This window comes from Heloderma suspectum, chromosome 2 (genome assembly GCF_057233095.1).
Source record: "Heloderma suspectum isolate Gila_16-S chromosome 2, 16-S_ref, whole genome shotgun sequence".
In the NCBI taxonomy this organism is placed as follows: Eukaryota; Metazoa; Chordata; class Lepidosauria; order Squamata; family Helodermatidae; genus Heloderma; species Heloderma suspectum.
In genome coordinates, this window is record NC_139459.1 from 183884241 (window position 1) to 183901312 (window position 17072).

Sequence of the window (17072 nt, forward strand, 5' to 3'; positions counted from 1 at the left end):
TAGGAGAGGCATTTCAATGTGTGTGTGTTTTTTTGGGGGGGGATTGCACAAAAGCTGGGAAACCACCAGAGAATTGGTGGTTGGAGGAAAGGGGATGGGGGCATCTAGGGAACACCAGAGGGCCAGATTTGGCCCTGGGCCTGAGGTTCCCCACCCGTGCTACAGTAACAAGACTTGAAACCATTTCTGCTATAGTAGCATAGATACCCCAGCCCTGAGAAGGGCTCTTGGAGAGCCAGAGGTCTGTCTCACAATTGGGAACAGCACTGCTTGCTAACCATATGGCAAGCGCCACCCCCTCTCCCACATCGGAGCCAGTCATATACCACAGGGGATTTGTTGCAGCTGTCCTCTGAAGTTCTCCGTCTCCAACTCTGTCGGGCTGGGGCAGCTGAACTCAAAGAGGTGCTGTAGCTCCAAGAGGTGCCGGAGCTGAGAATCCGCTTTTCCTTCTTGCAGGCTAAGGGCCTCCAACTGCCTAGATGCACTGGCCACCGATGCTTTCTTCATTTTGCTAAGGGTGAAACGAGAGGTTATGTGTGATGAAGGTATCAGCTTTCAAAGGCAGCACACCAGAGAGCATGAGGCAAGCAAGGAGTCATTTCATTTCAGGGACTACTACAACTACAACCACACACACAGCTTCCAGATATTTTGGACTACAACTCCCATCAGTCCTCAGTCAGCATGGCCAATGGTCTGAGATGATAGGAATTGTAGTCCAAAACATCTGGAAGGCACAGGTTGGGGAAGGCTGCACTAGGGGAACCTAATAGGGATGCTTTCCGTTTCACTCCCTTGTGCAGGTCCGATACACTGATTTTTAAAGGCAACTCTGAAACTGTGTGCCAGGCACAGCCCACTGAACAATGCAAAAAGTATGAAAGGCTCTTGGGTGTCCCAAGTGACCACCACGGAGGAGGCTACCCACTGCATCTCTGCATGATTCACTGATCTGATCTTATATCCTTTCAATGCGCTCCCCAGGGGTGGGAACCGTTGCCGTTCCATCATAGCAGAATGCCTTGCCTTCAGAGGAGGCTGCCTGCTGAATATCAGCACAAGGCACTGTTCTGAGCTCACCTTCTTCCAGTCAGGCGGCTTGCTCAGGTCAGCAACTCAGGCAGGTGGACTCCTCTGGCAATCTTTCGTGGGTAATTTTTGCTCTTGCACACCACAAGTAAACCTTTCCAACGCCATATCCTCCTGGTGGACACGCGCGCGCATGCGCACGCGCACACACACACACGGTATGAACTCTTACTTGAGTTTCTTGTGAAGGACGGTCATTGTCTGATGACGAAGAGTGATGGACACAGACTCCGAAACCAGGTAAGCAGTAGCAATGGGATCCCGGCTCCCAATGCACACTGCCGTGAGTCGGCAGAGATGGCTGTAGAGGGCACCCGGAGGGTAATGGCCGATTGAACGGAAGGCAGCTTGCAGGGAGTCATAGACAGAGTCCATGGATAAGAAGTCTGCAAGAGTTGCAATTGGGGCAGAATTCACTGAAAGCCTGAACATCGTTACATTTAGGTCAGCTGGTTTATTTTCTACATTGAACAATGTTACTTCTTAAAATCTGGAATCTACGGTACAATCCTACACATGTTTACTCAGAAAGAAGTCTCAAACTTATACAACTTGTTATATTTGTTCCCCACACTTCCTCCTAAAAGTGCAGATGAGGTATACGATTCTTCCACTCCCCATTTAATCCTCTTGACCACCCTGTGAAGCAAGTTAAGTCCACTCCTCTGCAGCCAGCAAGGAAATGCAGGCTACTAGCCTATGCTAGTAAAAAAAAAAAAAAAAGGCTTCTGTCAAGCAGGCTGGCAGAGGAAGGAAGGAGCTATCTGCCCGTCCTCCGCCAAGCTAGCTTGGCTTCCTTGCTCTACAGCCAGCACGGAAGCCACGGGAACTGGGGGAGCAATCTGTTCCTCCTCAGCCAGCCCACCTGCATGGAGTCCCTGGTTGCCTATGGCTACCCGGAAGCTGTTAAATACATGCCCATACTAGGTGGCCATAGGCAAGCCACCTTTTCCTTTGTCTCAGTCCTCCCACCTGCACTAAGTGGATAAATTATACCTATTGGTTTTACAGGATAATTGTTAGGATTACTGCTATATGCATCATGCTTATTATGATGTGACCCTCCTAACATCCCCACCCAGAGAAGCCACAGAATTAGTCATTAGCTGATGAATTCAGCACCCAGATGCCTTGGCTTTTATTTATCAAAAGAAAAGAACACATGTGTCTAACTGTTAGCACTGCAAAGGTAGGCTTAAACCTATGGGACAATGCCTGGGGAAACCTCTGAAGCCAGAAAAAAGCTCAGTAGATTTCTGGAGGGGTGGAGGAGGAAAGGAGAGAGGGCAGGAAAGGAGCGTTCAATACCCTGCATAGCTCTTTACACCTCCAGAAGGCTAGCAGAATAAAGAATACAAGTTGAAGGCTGTATTTGCTTAAAGTCTACATGATGTATAAAGGTGCAGAATCAAAATGTCTGCTCCATGAACAGTTGATTTTAAGGCTCTGCCTCATATTGTCTTACTGCCATGGCTTTAAGCAGGCCTTTTCAACAACGACATAACTTTTAACAGAAGGGACTTGGGGAGAAGAACAGGGGTTCTTGTGGTCCTTACTGGCAGGTGTCTCCAGGGAGGAGGCAAGTGTGCTCAAGTTGAAAGGGTCCTCAGAGCCCCTCTTCTCTGCAGCCAGGAACATTTCCTGCAAGTCACCACTAACATCTCGCCGGAGAACTTCTTGGTCATCTTCTGCATTAGGTTGCCTTCTACTTCCTGCAGAAAAGAACCATGCCAACTTGACAATCCCAGCTGCCAAATACTGACCGGGTTCAGACAACACACCATGGCTTGCCATGGGTTATTTAACAGATGACAAGCCATGGCACCTATGGGCTCCATGTTGCTTATCCAACCCTCACTTGGGGATTGTCATGTTGTGTGAACCCGGCAAGCGTGGGTTATATGAAGGTTAAACAACCTTCACATAACCCATGCTTCCTGGGCTCCCACAACACAACCCGAGTGGAGATGCATATTCCAAACGGCAGTCACATGCACTCCGCAGCCTTACCATGGGTTAAATAACACACGGTGGGCTGTTACGTCGTGCAAATAGCCCCATTGCCTTTAGGGCAGGGGTGGGCAATTTGTGGCCCTCCATATGTTTTGGCCTGCAACTCCCAGCAGCCCTAGCTAGTGGTGATGAATCATGGGAGTTGTAGGCCAAACATCTGGAAGGCCACAAGTTGTCTACCCCTGTTTATAGGGTCTGTGATCAGGGCTGTGTTTATACTGCAATTCCACAGAAGCACAGAATGTGCTACTGGACATAGAACAGGTCTTCCTGGTAAATCTCAACAAGAAATCCTGGCTTTAAAGACTTAGGGATTTATTGTACATGGACGAAAGCCTCCTTCAGATGTATGAAATCCATGACAACTTATGCCTGTTCAGTCAGTTGCAGCACACACAACAAATGCAGCTACCCACTGGAATTAGCTGCTGAGAAGTCTCAGCATTAATGTTAAAAAGCAACATTTCTAGCCCATGTGGTTTGAAGCAATATGCTTGAAAGCTTGCAGACATGTCTGCCAAAATCTCAGAAGCATGGCTGAATTCATATTGTTGGTGGATGAAGGTGGAGATATCATGGCCACTATTATTCATGCAAAAGAGATACTATTCCACAGTTTCCAAGATAGGTTGCTGTGTCTGTTGCAGCAAAAACAACAAAGAACTTTGTGGCACCTCAAAGTCTTACAAATTTATTCTAGCATAGGCTTTTGTTGACCGTAGCCCACTTCATCAGATGCATGATTGCATCTTAGGAAGTGGGCTACAATCCATGAAAACCTATGCCATTTTCCCCCCAGCTCAGCTCCATCCCCCAAACTGGAACCTGCTCTTTGCATTTCCGCCTTAAAGCCTCACACTTACACTCCCGCTACTACTTTGCCTGAGAAATCAACCAGCTCGCTCACTCCTACATCTCTGCCTGCCACCTTACACGACTGGGTTCCTCGGGCAGCCAAGCTTACCTTTAAAGGCTTTCTCCTCATCAGAAATCCGCAAGACTTCAAAGCTGGCCTCAAGCTCTTCCTCAATAGTCCTCAGAACCTCTTTTTCTTCTCCTTCTCCCTGTTCGTTTTGAGCTTTGCAAGTTCTCTCCTCACAGGGAACTTTCTGGATGTCTTCTTGCTGCTTTCCTCGCCTTGCACCTTTCCTGACACATGGCCTTCCTTGCCGGGGCTTTGCCTTTAACACCTGGGAGCAGTCATCTGAAGAGCTAGCACTGCACCCCTCCATTTTAGCCAGACTCAACTTCGACGGCTTTCTGCTAGATGCTGGCCTACGGCCTGTCCGGCGGGGAGCAGTTGCCAGCTCTTGGGCAGCATGGAAGTGGGATTCCTGCGTAGCTTCTGGAAGACCTTCAGGGTCACTGTCGTCACTGAAGGGGGCCTGGAAAAGACAAAGATGTCTCTTTTCCTCACATTCCCCACAGCTCTTGCAGCAATGGAATTCGCTGCCACACGATATCACAATGGCCACTAGTTCAAATTGCTTTAAAAATTCAAAGTGCTGGTATTAACTTTCAAAGCCCTAAATGGCTTGGGGCTGAATTACTCAAAGGATCATCTCCTCCCATACATATCTGCCAAGAACTTGAGATCATCCCTCCAGGTGCCTCTGCCAAATGAGGAGAGATGAGATGGATGGCTACTCAGGAGAGGGTCAACTGGGGTGCCACCACTGAAGAGCACCCTCCCGAGACAGGCTTACCTGGTGCCTACCCTATGGTCTTTCCGGCGCCAGGTAAAGACCTATCTATTTTCCCAGGCGTTTGGGCCCTTCAGCTTTGTTTTTAAATGTCTTATTGTGTTTTTAGATCTTTACACTGCTGCTGGCTTTACTTTGGTTTTATTGTACTTTAAACTTTTAACAGAGTGGCTGGGTGACCAGCCAGATGGGCGATTAATAAATTTAATAAATAAATAAATAAATAAATAAACAGGTCAATATTTTATCATGTTGTATTTGTAGGGTTTAGCTTTTGAGAACCGCCCAGAGATTGGGCTATTGGGTGCTATGGAAATGTAGGCAATAACATGAAGTAATAAAAGGGGGTTGGACAAATTCATGGAGGATAAGGCTACTACGTCATGAAGGCTCTGTGCTACCTCCAGTATCTGAGTCTGTAGGCCCCTCAATGCCTGTTGCTGGGAACATGAGCAGGAGGACGGCACTGCTGCACTCATGTCCTGCTTGTGGGCTTCCCGCGGGTACCTGGTTGGCCACTGTGGGAACAGAATGCTGGACTAGATGGACCTTTGGTCTAATCCAGCAGGGCTCTTGTGTTACTGAAACAGCAAATACGTCTCTACCAAGCTCCAAAGCAGTCATTTTTGCATGGGAAAAGCTCCATGGAGAGGTCACAGAACTGGGAAAACAGCACAGAAGGGATGGAAGCTAACAAGATCAAGAGGTTGGAGCACCTTTTCAATGAAGCCTTGTGGACTTTTCAGTTTAGAGAACAGACAATTAAGGGCAGAACCAATGACACAGTAGCAGCTTATTAAAGTGCTGAAAAAATAGAGAACTGTCTCTCTTTCATAAGGCTGGCACCTAGGGTCACCTAAGAAAGCTGATGCACAGCAGGTTCAAGACAAAGAAGTTACTACTTTACGCAATGAATAATTATTTTATGGAAATTATGTTACTGGCCACTAGTAGACAGCTGTTCATAGACTTTTTCTCCATGGATGTGTTTAATCCTTTCTCTTCTTTTTTAAGCTTTTAACCCTGCTGGCCAAGTGAAGCCTCCATAGACAGGGGCAATAGCCTCAATACCAGCAGCTGGAGCCCCTGCTTGCTAACTTCCAGGAGCAGCCAACTAGTTGTTGCTGAAAACAAAAAGCCAGACTAGAAATGGACTATGGTCTGATGAAGAAAGGCAGTATTTACATTTGCTCTCTGCTAGGGCAGCAGTGCTGCAATCGATCAGATTACATTTTAAATCGAACTAAAAGGCAACCCTTATCAGGCAGGATTTTTTAAAGGGCTTTTTAATTTGATGAAAAAGAAAATACAAAATAGACAATTAATCAGCGTTTCTTGCACATTTCAAGTTAAATTTAAAAAATCAACAAAGATTACAACCTGCAGAGTGATTTGTTTTTCCACTTCTCTCCAACATTACAAAATAAATATTGAACTCTGATGCAAATGTTTTCTATGCATTGTTTTTTGCTCAGTCTACCTATGTAATAAATGGAAACTATTTTTCTAAAACAGGATGGGGAAACTGGCCTTTCATATGTTGGATTACAACTCCCATCATCCCTGACCATTGGTCATGCTGGCTGGCACTGATTGGAGTTGGGCTCCAACATCCAGAGGCCCAGTGATTCCCCACCCCTTTACGTCATCTTATATATCTTACATAAGAATGTGAGGCTTTTTACCATAGATCTACCAGACCAATTTTGATCATTTTTGTTTTAAACTGAAGCCTGAGCAGTGTAGACGTGCAAAACAATTTGAAACTTCGGAAAAGTTCAAAGCTCGAGCTTTGGGCAGCTTGGCAAGGGAGAAGGATGAGGCTAAGGGGAGGTTAATACATATGTCCCACACTGTGCATGCAATGTAACATGTGGCACAGTGTGTGTATGCATGTGTAATAATGCTTACTCCTGTATGCTCTTAGAGTGCTGGGCCAATAAAAGGACAGGCACAGAAAGCTGGGAAAGGGGCTGAAGTCAGTTGGTGATAGTTACAGGAAGAGGATGAGAAACGGAGGAGAAAGCTGAAAGGGCTGAAGAAAAGCCAGTTGGTGATAGACTAGGAGGAAGAAAAGCTGAGGAGAAAGAGCTGAAAGAACACCAGAGGGAGAAGAGAGAGAGAAATCTTACATCATGTGTTTTTGACCTCAAACTTCAAGAAATGGTAAATTATATTTATAAAAAGAATGTATTTTTTTTGGTTTTCACCTTTACCAGTTTATTTGTAGTATGTTTATTTTAAAAGTGTAAGTTGTTCCAGGGGCAAGGGAAATGGGCAAACATATTTTTTCCAATCATTCTTATACTAGCCTCCGTGGTGACATGGGATTTGCCCAAGTCCACAAAGAATGGGTTACATGCCCCTTTAATATGGGCTGAAATCTTGTCCATACTAAAAGTTCCCGTGTTTTATCACACTACTCCATAATAGGTGGCATTATAATATGTATTTTTAAGTGTAAGCATTTATACAAATTGCAGATGCATGAAGGTACCATCTTCAAGGAGGCATTCCTTCTTCACCTTCAGACAGGAGAAAATGCTTCTTAAAATGGCGACTGCAGAGTCATACACATGCCCCATTGACGAAGTCTATGTTTTGTTTCCTTAGAATGATAGTTTTACTCATTTGCAAGATTATGGAGATTTTAAATAAAAATCAATTAAACCCCGTTTGGTTAATTGGCCAAGATCTTTTTAACCAGATGACAGTCATGCATATGCATACGCCCATACCTCTCTCCCCATCTCTCTACACACACACAGACACACGTGTCGCCAAGGGGGCAAGTAGTCTGAGAATGACTGGATAAAAATATTTGCCTGTTTCCCTTGCAACAACTTTACACTTCTAAACTAACATACTACATATAAACCGGTAAAGGTGAAAACCAAAAGAAATACATTCTTTTTATTTTTATGTATGTATGTATGTATGTATATAATTTACCATTTATTGATGTTTGAGATCAAAACCACATGATGTAAGATTTCTCTCTCTTCTCCCTCTGGTGTCCTTGCAGCAATTTCTCCTCCGCTTCTTTTCCTCCTCCTTTATCACCAGCTGACTTTTCTTCAGCCCCTTTCCCAACATTCTGAGCCATTCCTTCCATTGACCCAGCACCCTAAGACCTCACAGGAGTAAGCATTATTACACGTGCATACACAGGCTGTATCACATGTTACATTATATGCAGTGTGGGGCATATGCATTAACCTCTCCCTTGGCTCATCCCTCTCCCTTCCTGAGCTGCCCAAAGCTCAAGCTTTGAACTTTTTTGAAGTTTCAAAATTTTCTGCACATCTACACTGCTCAAGCTTGTTTAAAACAAAAATGAGCAAAATTGGTTTGGTAGATCTCTAGTAACAAGTCTTACACTACGATATTGCTACGAGCCAGGATCTGTAGGAGAAGCCACCACCACCCAGGGAAGAGGGCGTGCCCACTGCCGCTGTGCCCACTGCCGCCACCAACACCAGTGCTTCCCCGTGGACTTCTGCCCGGCAGACCACCAGTCCCTGCAGGACCAGGCCCCGAGGTACTGAGCCAGCTGTGCTGACTGCTTCCACCTTTCCTGGAGGGGCTATATAAGCTGACTGGCTGAGGTGGCCTGGGAGAGCCAGGATCTGCAGGAGAAGCTACCACTACCCTGGGAAAAGGGCCTGCTGCTGCAGCTCCCACCTCCACCGCTACCCCCCCCCCCACCGTGGACTCCTGCCTGGCAGTATTTTTAAAGGGGATGTATTTTTTTATTATTATTTTTTAATTGTTAGTGGGGGGTGGGTTTTGGGGGGATTCTGTTATGCTTTAGGGGTGGGTAGCCTGCCTGATAGGCAGGAGCGAGGGGGCATGTGTCCATGTGTCCACCTGATGGAGGCAGTGGGGGGAGTGTTGGGGGCCAGAACATATCGAGGCTGGGCCGCAGGCACTGGCGGAGTGCTAGGGGCAGGCCATGCCAGGTAAGGGGAACATGGGGGAGATGTGTAATATCTTTCCCCTGCTCCAGGCCTGTCCAGAGCCAAAGGATGGCTGGGGGAGGTGCGACTCCATCTTCTGGCCTTCGTTTGCTGCTCTGCAATGCCAAGTCTGTTACCCAGAAAACATCTCTCATCCATGACATGATCCTGGACGAGGGTGCAGACCTGGCATGTATTACAGAGACCTGGCTGGCTGAGGCTGCTGCTCCAACTGTGGCGGCCATGTGTCCGGCTGGATTTTTGTATGCACAGCAGCTGGGGGAGTGGAAATGGCTGTTATCTACCGGGAGCCCTTGGTCTTCACCAGAACCCCTCTCCGGGAGACCAAGGTTGCTGAATGCATGTATTGGAGGTTGGGCCCAAAGGGCAGTCTGGGGATTCTGCTCGTGTACCGCCCACCCCGCTGCACGACTGACTCCCTGGCCGAAGTGCTTGAGGTGGTCTCTGATATGCGTGTGCAGTCCCCTAACTTATTAGTGTTGGGAGACTTCAATGTACATTCAGAGGCCATCCTCATGGGGGCACCTTGGGACTTCATGGAGACCATGGCTTCCTGGGAGCTGCACCATATTCTAACTGGGCCCACCCATGTAGCCAGTCATGCACTAGACCTTGTGTTTGTTTCTGGAGAAGCAGGGAAGTGATCTTGAAGTCAGGGGTATATCCACCACCCCCTTGTCATGGTCAGATCACTATCTGGTGACATTGGACTTCTTGGTTCCACAACCCCTCCACAGGGGTGGAGGACCCATTGAAATGGTCTGCCCCAGGCATCTTATGGATCTGAATGGATTCCTGAACACGCTTGGGGATTCTCTGACGCACACCAACCACCACTCAAGTCGTGACCCTGGCGGATTGCTGGAATGCTGCAATCACTGGGGCATTAGATTGGGTGGCCCCGAAACGCCCTCTCCCCCTGAACAGGGCTCGGACTGCACCATGGTTCAATCTGCCATTACGAGCTCTGAAACAGGAGGTGAGATGGCTAGAGTGCCAGTGGCAGAAGTCTCGCTCCAAAGATGATCAGACACATGCTAGAGCTGTATCTTCAGCCTATCACGTGGTGATGAAGGCAGCAAAAAAGGAATATTATGCTGCCTCTTTTGCGTCCACAGAGTGCTGTCCCAAGAGGCTGTTCCAAGTGGTCCAGAGCCTGGTCAGTCCAGTGGCTCTGGAACCGCTGGAGCATTCTAAGGCCTCCTGTGAGGCCTTGGCAAGGCACTTTGCGGATAAAATTGATCCGATTAGGAGTGTTATTCCATGCGCTGTGGGTACAGTTAGTGAGCAAGAGGCAGTCTGTGGCAAACTGGTTTTGTGGGATTGGTTCCAACTTCTTCCTTCTGATGAAGTGGACAAGGTGCTTTCATCTGTAAGGCCGACCACCTACTTACTTGATCCTTCCACATTGTGAGATCACATCACTCCAGTGCTGAAGGAGTTGCACTGGCTACCAGTTGTTTTCTGGGCCAAATTCAAGGTGTTGGTTTTGACCTTTAAAACCCTATATGGTTCCGGCCCAGCCTATCTTAAGGAGTGCCTCCAGCAACACCAGACAGGCCGCTTAACAAGATCAGCCTCGGATGGCCTTCTCTCTGTCCCATCAGCCAGGACAGCTAGACTGGTGGGGACGAGGGAGAGGGCCTTCTCTGTGGTGGCCCCTACTCTGTGGAACTCCCTCCCTAGGGAACTCCATCATGTCTCCTCTTTAATGAGTTTCCGCCACGCATTTAAAATGTGGTTGTTCAGGCAGGCATTTGGGGTGGGTTGGGGTATTTTTAGAAATATGTTTTTAATAAACAATAATAAAAACAATAAAATTGTATATCGCCCAGAGTGGCTGGGTGACAAGCCAGATGGGCGATTAATAAATTTAATAAATAAAATATTATTACATAAGAGATCTATCTATCCATCCATCCCTCTGGAGACACACACGCAGAGACACACACACAGAGGGAGACAGAGAGAGAGAGACGCACGCACGCATCAATCATTAAAGTTTTTTCAGTTACCTTAATTCGAGATTTCATTCTTCTGGTCACTTTGGGAGCCTTTGGAAGTTCAGTCTTCACATTTGGAGAAGATTCCTCAAAGACCACAAACGGAGCCTTGAGGGCAAGGCTCGTCTTGGCTGCTGAGGACAGGCACGTCTTGGAGGCCAGAAGGGATTCCTGTGCTGGGGTCTGGGGCTTGACAAGTGGTCGAAGAACAACTGGAGGAGCTTCTGAGTCAGAGTCAGCCATGGCAAATGGATCGTTAGGTCTGAACACGGGCAGGGGTTTGGTTCTCTGGATTCCCTTAGACTTTGCTTTGGGGGCACCACCTGGCTGCCTCCGTGTCTTGCTCTTCAGGGGAAGTGTACAAGGTGCATCAACCGTCTCCTCCGCTACAGTCGCCTTGCTTTCTTGGCTCCCCTGCAGAGACAATGAGGACTTCCAGGACCAGGCACTAGAAAATATGTTTTCCACACAGCCATCTTGACTGGAGGCCAGGACAGAGATGGTGGCCACAGCTTTGGCAAGCAGCAGCCTGGCCCTTTGGTATTCGAGTCCAGGCAGTGAGGGCCCTTTGGAAGACAGAAAGCTCAAGCCTGTCTCCAGAAGTTTCCAGAGCTTCTTCTCTGGTTTACCAGAACATAGGCTTTGTTTGGTCAGCGTCACGTAGATATGGGCTACCAGATCGTCAAGAAGCCCGACTGTGGACTGACGTTGGACAACAGCCTCCTTAACTTTCCCTTGAGAAATGCAGGCCACCATGTTGGAGATACGTAGAGCTGCAGCAGCACATCGGCGCAGGCTGGATTCCAGGAGATGCAGCCCTGCTCCCCTGTCCCCGAAGGCCAGCTCCCCCTCGGCAGAGGTGACCAGCCATCGAAGGCAGACAGCCGAGAGGACCACGTCGGAGCACAGCGAGCAGCAGCATGTGTCTAAGTGGCTGAGGAAGCTGGGTCGCTTCTTCAGCTTTGGCCTCAGCACTGGCGAGGTGGTTAGAGAGGTCTCCTTCTGCACGGAGACCGTGTCAACAAACTCAAGGGAGAACTCATTCAAGAATGGTGGCTCTTCTTCCGAAGGCTCCAAGGGTAGGCCTCGGGGCTTCCTGTCCTTAGGCCCTCCTTTCTTTGGCTTGATTTTCACTTCGCCTTTTTCCTCTTTTGTTTCGAACACTGGAGGCAGAAGAGGTGAGCTAGTATAGCCTTTCACTCATGGAAACTGAGCACCAAGTTAGCAGCAGAATGAAAAACATTTGAAGCCCTCGCAGGAGTTTAACATAAATCTGATGCAGCCCCTCCCATCACGGGAAGCTAATCTTGACTGAGGGGTGGGAAGGCTCTCCTCCTTCAAGACAGGGCATCAATACCCATGTTGCTCACATGGGCCACTCCCAGTATTAAGCGTGAGGACCTCCCTGGATCCCTTTTGGAGGAAGTCCCCAAGCCCGTGTCAATGTCAGTGTGTGTTAAGATCCTACACCCTCAAGTGCCTGGCTTGGCAGGCTTTTATGTGCACCGTGAAAACTACCTAATTGTGACCTAGGTTGTGTGTGCTTTCCATAGTATAAGCATGTAGGTCCATTCTCGGCTCCAGCATAGAATTTGGCATCCTGAGGATTGTGATTTCATTTGAGAGTGATAGGATTACATATAGTGTATAGGTAGGGACCAACAGCCTGCAAGCTGGATCCAGCCTGCAGGGCTCCTCTGTCTGGTCCTCAGCCTCTCCTCCCTAACCATGCCCCACCCTCGTCTTCCCCCTCTCCAAGTAAGCTGCCTGGAGAACATTCTGTTTCTCCCCAGGTACCCCATCATGATTCCCATGGCAATGGCAGCTGGGGAGGGAAGGGGTAACCCTCCTCACGTGCCACCATCCCCACATCTCCCATATAACCCTGCAGGCCAGCCATTAAATGTGAAAAAAGCATCCCACTGACTCCAATGGGAAGCTTTCTTCAAACAAAATTGCTGCACGCAGGGTAGAGCAAGTGACGGGGGCATGCGTGTGTCCTCACCAATTTTTGCTTCAGCCCCACCCTCTGCTGGCATGCGGCCCCAGAAGGATTCCCTTGAGAGAATGCAGGCTGGAAAAAGCTCCCCACCCATAGCCGTGTTTTAGAAGGCAGAAGGGGCTTCTAGTGGTTGAAGCAGAGACTCAACGATTCTGTAGATCTGCCCTTTCCCCCAAAGCAATCATTTTATCCGTTCCCATTCTCAGACCGTCCTTGCCCTGTACCACTCCAGAATTGTCAGGATAAATTGCAGCCTTAAAAGTTTGGGAGCAGAGCAGAGCTCCAGTCACCCCAGAATTCTTGCCACCCCAACTCAGATTCATTTCATCAATTTCATTTCTATACCACCCAATAGCCAAAGCTCTCTGCGCGGTTCACAAAAATTACAACCCCAGAAATTACGACCCCCCAAAAGAGAACATACTAAAAACACAATATAAAATCTTTAACACAGAAAATGTAAAAACAATTTAAAACAAGTAAAAAAAAACCAGTTACAATAAAACACTAAGACATGATAAAAAACAACTGACATTAAAAGCCCCATCATTGTTGTCAAGTACCTATAAGTTGAAGAAAGTCTTAACCCAGTGCTGAAAAGATGACGATGTTGGCAGATCTCAGTAGGGAGAGCGTTCCGGAATTGGGGGGCTACCACTAAACAGGCCCTCTCCCTTGTTGCCATCCGCCAAGCCTCGCTTGGAGGAGGGTCTCTGATATTGATTGTAGTGGCCAGGCAGGTTCAGATCAGGAGAGGTGCTCCATTAGGTATTATAGTCCCAAGCCCTGTAAGGCTTTATAGGTTAAAACCACACCTTGAATTTGGCTCAGATATGTACAGGCAGCCAGTGCAAGTGGGCCAGAATTGGATGCTCAAACCGTGAAGTCCCTGCTATCAATCTGGCTGCTAAAGTTTGCATAAGCTGCAACTTCTGAACAGTCTTCAAAGGCAGCCCCATGTAGAGCACATTGCAGTGATCTAACCTGGAGGTTACCAAAACATAGACTACTAAAGTCAGCTTATCCCTGTCCAGATAGGGGTGTAACTGGGCCACCAGCCGAACCTGGTAGAAAGCATTCTGTGCCAGTGAAGCCACCTGAGCCTTAAGTGACAATGACGGCTCCAGGAGAACCCCTATACTATGAATCTGCTCCTTCAAGGGGAGTGTAGTCCCACCCAGAACAGAATGAACACCCTCCATCCACTCAGAAGACCCACCCACCAACAGCATCTCAGTCTTGTCTGCACTGAGTTTCAGTATATTACCCTTCATCCGGTCCATTGTCACAGCCAAGCACTGATTTAGCACATCCACAGCCTCATCTGATGAAGATGAGAAGCAGAGCTGCATGTCATCAGCATACTGATGGCAGTGCACTCGAAAATTCCAGATGACCCCACTCAACAATCTTATGTGGATGCTGAATAGCATGGGGGACAAAACCGACCTGCACGGAACCCCATTCTGGAGAATTCACAGGGCCAAGCAATATCCCCCAAGCACCACCTTCTGGAGCCAGCCAAGTAGGAGTGGAACCATTGCAATGCAGTACCCCCCACTCTCTGCTTACACAGTTGCCCCAGAAGGATACCAGGGTCAATGGTATCGAAAGCCTCTAAGAAAGCCAGGAATATCAACACAATCACCCTCCCCATCTCGATCCTGACATAGGTCATCATACAGGGCAACCAAGGCCGTTTCCATGACAAAACCCAGCCTGAACCCCAACTGAAATGGATCTAAATAATCGGTGTCATCCAACAATCTCTGGAGCTGGTTGGCCACCACCCAGTCAAGGACCTTGCCCAGGAAAGGAACATTTGCCAGCAACCTAAAGTTATTAAGATTTTCCAGGTCCAAGGAAGGTTTCTTCTGGAGTGGTCTCACCACCACCTCTTTCAAGCGGCCCACAACCACTCCCTCTCGCAAGGAGACATTTATCACCTCCTCGCCCAGCCAGTTGTTCCCTCCCTGCCAGATTTAATAAGCTATGAGGGGCAAGGATCCAAACTGGAAGTGGTCGCACAAACCTGTCCAAGCACCTTGTCAACATCCTCAAGCTCTACCAGGGTGAGATCTACCCTGGCTTCAAGAGGGAGACTAACCACCTCCTCAAATTACATCCAGAATGGCTCTCATCAACAGACTAGAACTTGCCTCCTCTCTCCTAGCAACAAAAGGCTCCAAGTTCTGCCATTCAACCCTGCTTAGACTATAAGGCAGTGAAGGCTCACCTGTGCCCGACTCAAGAAGAAAGAGGACCTGGTCAAGGTCTGAGCGACACAGCTCCAGATTGTTGCGCTGAAGTTCCAGTCTGCTCTTCAAGACCAGAAAGCGAGCACACCTGAGGAGAGAAAGAACAGATACTATCCTCAGCAAAAAGGTGCCAGTCTTCATTGGTCTGAAGACAGGTTTTATCCTCCCCATCAGCCAGCCCTTGAAGCCTTTGGCATGCAAGTGTCATCAGCCAAGCAGTACACCTTCCAACTTCAACATGCAGAACTCCAGAATTCATTCAAGCCAGACCTCATTCACTTCACTGATATGGCTATCATTGCTTGAGCAAAACGAAGAAGACAAGATCCCGAACAACAACTCAGCACAAACGCACAAGGTGCAACTGCTGAGGCAGCATTTCTCTCTTGTCTGGTGACTGGCTTATGGAGTGCTAATGCTATCTGGGGGAAAAGTGAGCAGGAGAAAACCTGTATTTAACACAACATTGAAGTTTTCTCCTCAAAGAACCATTTCACTCACAACATATCAATATATTTGGCTAATTTGCCTTATTGTCCAGTACACCACTGAAAATGTATAAATTCAGGAAATGAAACAATCTTTTAACGTTATTAGTTTTCAGAGTCCGTTATGCATTTAGAAGAATTGTCTATTGGAGTTCCTGATTAAGACTAATATATAGTCAAGATGGAAATACACCGGGGTTCTGTAACAGATACGAGACTGATATCATTACGATTGATATGATTGTTATGAATTGATATAATTGTCATCAATGGTATATATGCACTGGAAATATTAACTTCCTTTATAATTTGATGTTTACCATCAATTCTGCTTTATGTCGCATATATGCTTATAAATTTCTATACATTTATTTCATTGATCTTGTGAAGTTCTGTTAGATTCCTTGCACCTTGTCTCTTTGTGTTCAGCTATCATTGCTCAGGCTACATAAGCTCCCCAAACCAAGCAGGGCCTGCAACTAGAATTCCTGAGCCCACATTTCCGAGAAGGGACAGAGCCAACAGGAGCTAATTTCTATTCCAGATGTTAGCCCCAATTTCGGTTCTGTCTGTGCAAAGTACAGATGAGGGGTGCAGAGCCTCCAGCTCAGGGTCCCAATCCAGCTCTCCAAGGGTCCCAATCCAGCTCTCCCAGGGTCCCCAGGTGGCGTTCCCCTGGCCCCACTCCCTTTCTGCCAACCACTGATCGTTTGGAGGTTTCCCGGCTTTTGTGAAGTCCCCCCACCATTCTAAAAGGTTGAAATGCCTGTCCTAAGGCTTAGTGACTGGCAGAAAGAGACTGAAACTAAAATATGCTGGCATTGTTTGTAGTTTTGGCCCTGCCGCTTTGTTTGGAGCCTGCCCACCCCTGGAACGCGGCCCCCAAGAGTTTCTCCAAAATGCAATTCTGCCCTCAGGCTGAAATAGGTTCTGCACCCCGGTAGACACAAAACCACACACACACACACACACACACAATGTGCGTGCATATATTCCTTACCATCGAATTGACTGCAACTTCATGGAGATCTTGAGCATTTCCAGGCAGAAAGCTCTCGCTTCACTTACAATCTCGATCTTGCCAAGGAGGGAGACAAAGCTCTCTGAACAAACAAACATGTCAGCCAGCACCTGCCACTTCTGCACCAGGTTATCACCTGAAAACGATCAAATTTGGGGGGGCAAGGGGAGAGACCCAGAAAACAATTCAGTATATGTGGGGCAGCTTAAGCACACATTCAGGGTCACCCTGCCTAATACTGTAGAAGATATAGCATGCTGAAGTGTGAACACAGTTCCACATGGATTAAGACTAGCCAGCTTGCCCTGGTATTCTTAGCAGCCCACTGTCCTTTAGATACCAGTCTGAGGACCAGAACAACCATTCTCCCCTCCCCCGCCCCACTGGTTAGGCTCTATAATACAACTGGCAATCCCTAGCAATAAAGATTTCACAAATATGGAGCTAGCGTGCTTGGATGGGAGGGATTTTTTTTACATTGATATTCTGCCTTTCTCCCATGCTGGAACTCA

At 47.7% G+C, this 17072-nt stretch overlaps 1 protein-coding gene across 3 annotated transcripts in view; it reads right to left on the minus strand.

Annotated features, from left to right (window-relative positions):
- Positions 1 to 17072, minus strand: part of ESPL1 (extra spindle pole bodies like 1, separase) — a 53796-nt gene that overhangs the window by 10496 nt on the left and 26228 nt on the right. For all 3 annotated transcript variants that reach the window (XM_084836669.1, XM_084836670.1, XM_084836668.1), the window contains 7 exons: positions 16540 to 16696; positions 15030 to 15139; positions 10804 to 11954; positions 4070 to 4490; positions 2649 to 2804; positions 1265 to 1478; positions 327 to 514 (listed from right to left, as the gene is read on the minus strand). In XM_084836669.1, coding sequence (XP_084692795.1) covers positions 327 to 514; positions 1265 to 1478; positions 2649 to 2804; positions 4070 to 4490; positions 10804 to 11954; positions 15030 to 15139; positions 16540 to 16696 — 2397 coding nt within the window. The remainder of the gene's footprint in view (positions 1 to 326; positions 515 to 1264; positions 1479 to 2648; positions 2805 to 4069; positions 4491 to 10803; positions 11955 to 15029; positions 15140 to 16539; positions 16697 to 17072) is intronic.